Source organism: Beauveria bassiana, assembly GCF_000280675.1.
Source record: "Beauveria bassiana ARSEF 2860 unplaced genomic scaffold BBA_S00167, whole genome shotgun sequence".
NCBI lineage: Eukaryota > Fungi > Ascomycota > Sordariomycetes > Hypocreales > Cordycipitaceae > Beauveria > Beauveria bassiana.
This window is the reverse complement of record NW_007931001.1, coordinates 1-1,396: the sequence shown is the minus strand read 5'-3', so window position 1 is coordinate 1,396 and position 1,396 is coordinate 1. Positions and strand designations below refer to the sequence as shown.

The 1,396-nt window shown below is 59.2% G+C and overlaps 1 protein-coding gene across 1 annotated transcript; it reads right to left on the bottom strand.

Moving 5' to 3' along the window:
* Positions 1-409: 409 nt before the first annotated feature.
* On the bottom strand, positions 410-1,090 carry BBA_10359 (asparagine synthase; the record flags this gene model as incomplete). The annotated part of the gene is made up of 1 exon (XM_008605456.1): positions 410-1,090. One exon carries the CDS (start codon positions 1,088-1,090, stop codon positions 410-412), a length of 681 nt encoding a protein of 226 aa, XP_008603678.1.
* Positions 1,091-1,396: the final 306 nt, after the last annotated feature.

Sequence of the window (1,396 nt, the reverse complement as noted above, 5' to 3'; positions counted from 1 at the left end):
TCGGTTGGTGACCGGGTATTCTTTCAAAACTGGGAAGGCTCGCCCAAGGAGGAGATCAGCACGCAGAAGAAGGTCTGGAAGTCTACACAGCCTGGTTTTAGGACGACAGATGATCTCGGGATCGAGTTCTTGCCCTGGGAAGCGGGTCTCGTCGGCCAACCTGGCAGGTTGGTCACGGACAAGGGAGTGCCGTGTACCGTCCGTAGCCTGAAGGGAGCTGAAGTTCGGTGAAGATCCGACGGCAGTAGCTTGTTTGTCCGCGCTTCACTCTTGACCTCTTCCACTCTTCCGAGCCGGCGACGACTGTCAAAGCCTTGTTGCATGCCGCAGCGACGGCAAAGTCCGGGGGAGGTAGAATCCGGTCGCGAGCAGTGAACATGGTAGCAGATAGGCAAAGATAGCATTCAATCTACACACTTCGTATTGTACTAGAGTTAGCTATACCATCCAAGTGCCCTGCGCAAAGTGCAGGCTCCGCTATCCGAAACATCCATTCATGCTCCTCAGCCCGCAATTGCTCCTGCGCTTTCTTGAATCGATCGGAAATGGTCACCCAGCTCGCGGCGTAGACGACGGTCCTGAAGCAAGCTCCGTCAGCCGCTTCGCCGAAGCCGCGCTCCAGAGCGTCCTGCACGATCGGCCAGTGGACGAATCCCAGTTCTCGGACCGACTCCTCCGTCAAAATCCGCCGGAACATGAGATGAAGCGGACCACCCTTGGCCCATCGGATGGGCGCGAGAAACATGACCTTCCTGCGTCTGTACATGTCCTCCGACACAAACGGCCGCACCGCTTCACGCAGAATCCATTTTTCGGTGACGGATCGCAGGCCAGAACCCGACCCCTTCCACCAGTAATCGTCCGCGTTGCCCTGCGCAAGGCCCTGGCTCTCGTCTGGCGAGTACCGCATCTTGACGCTGGGCGGCAATGCATTGACATGCTCCGCGAGGTGGTGGTCGAGAAAAGGGGGCCGCCCCTCTATGCTGTTCCTCATCTCGGACCGATCCCCTAGACCAGTCAGGATGGTGTTCGGCAGCAGCGTCTTCGTCCACATGTACAGCGACCTATGGAGCGGATGCCAGCGCTCCATCTTGTCTTTGGCGGCGAAGAAGGAACGGAGCCTCGAGCCCGGCACGGATCCCCGCGCGGCGAGCACCCAGTCGGAAAATATCCTTCCCTGCGGGAACAGCGAGAGCACTGCGGGAAGCGTCAGGCCGCTTTTGAGATCCAGTCCTGCATCCTGCGGCGCATCTCCAGACCTTGCGGTTTGACTATGTCCGTCAGTTCGGAAATCACGCGCGACTGCAGCGCCCGCCGCAGGCCGTCGTCAGCTAAGACCGAGCCGGCCACGCTGTGGTCGGCCTCTTGCAAGAAATCTGCGGTGAAGTAGGAGTAC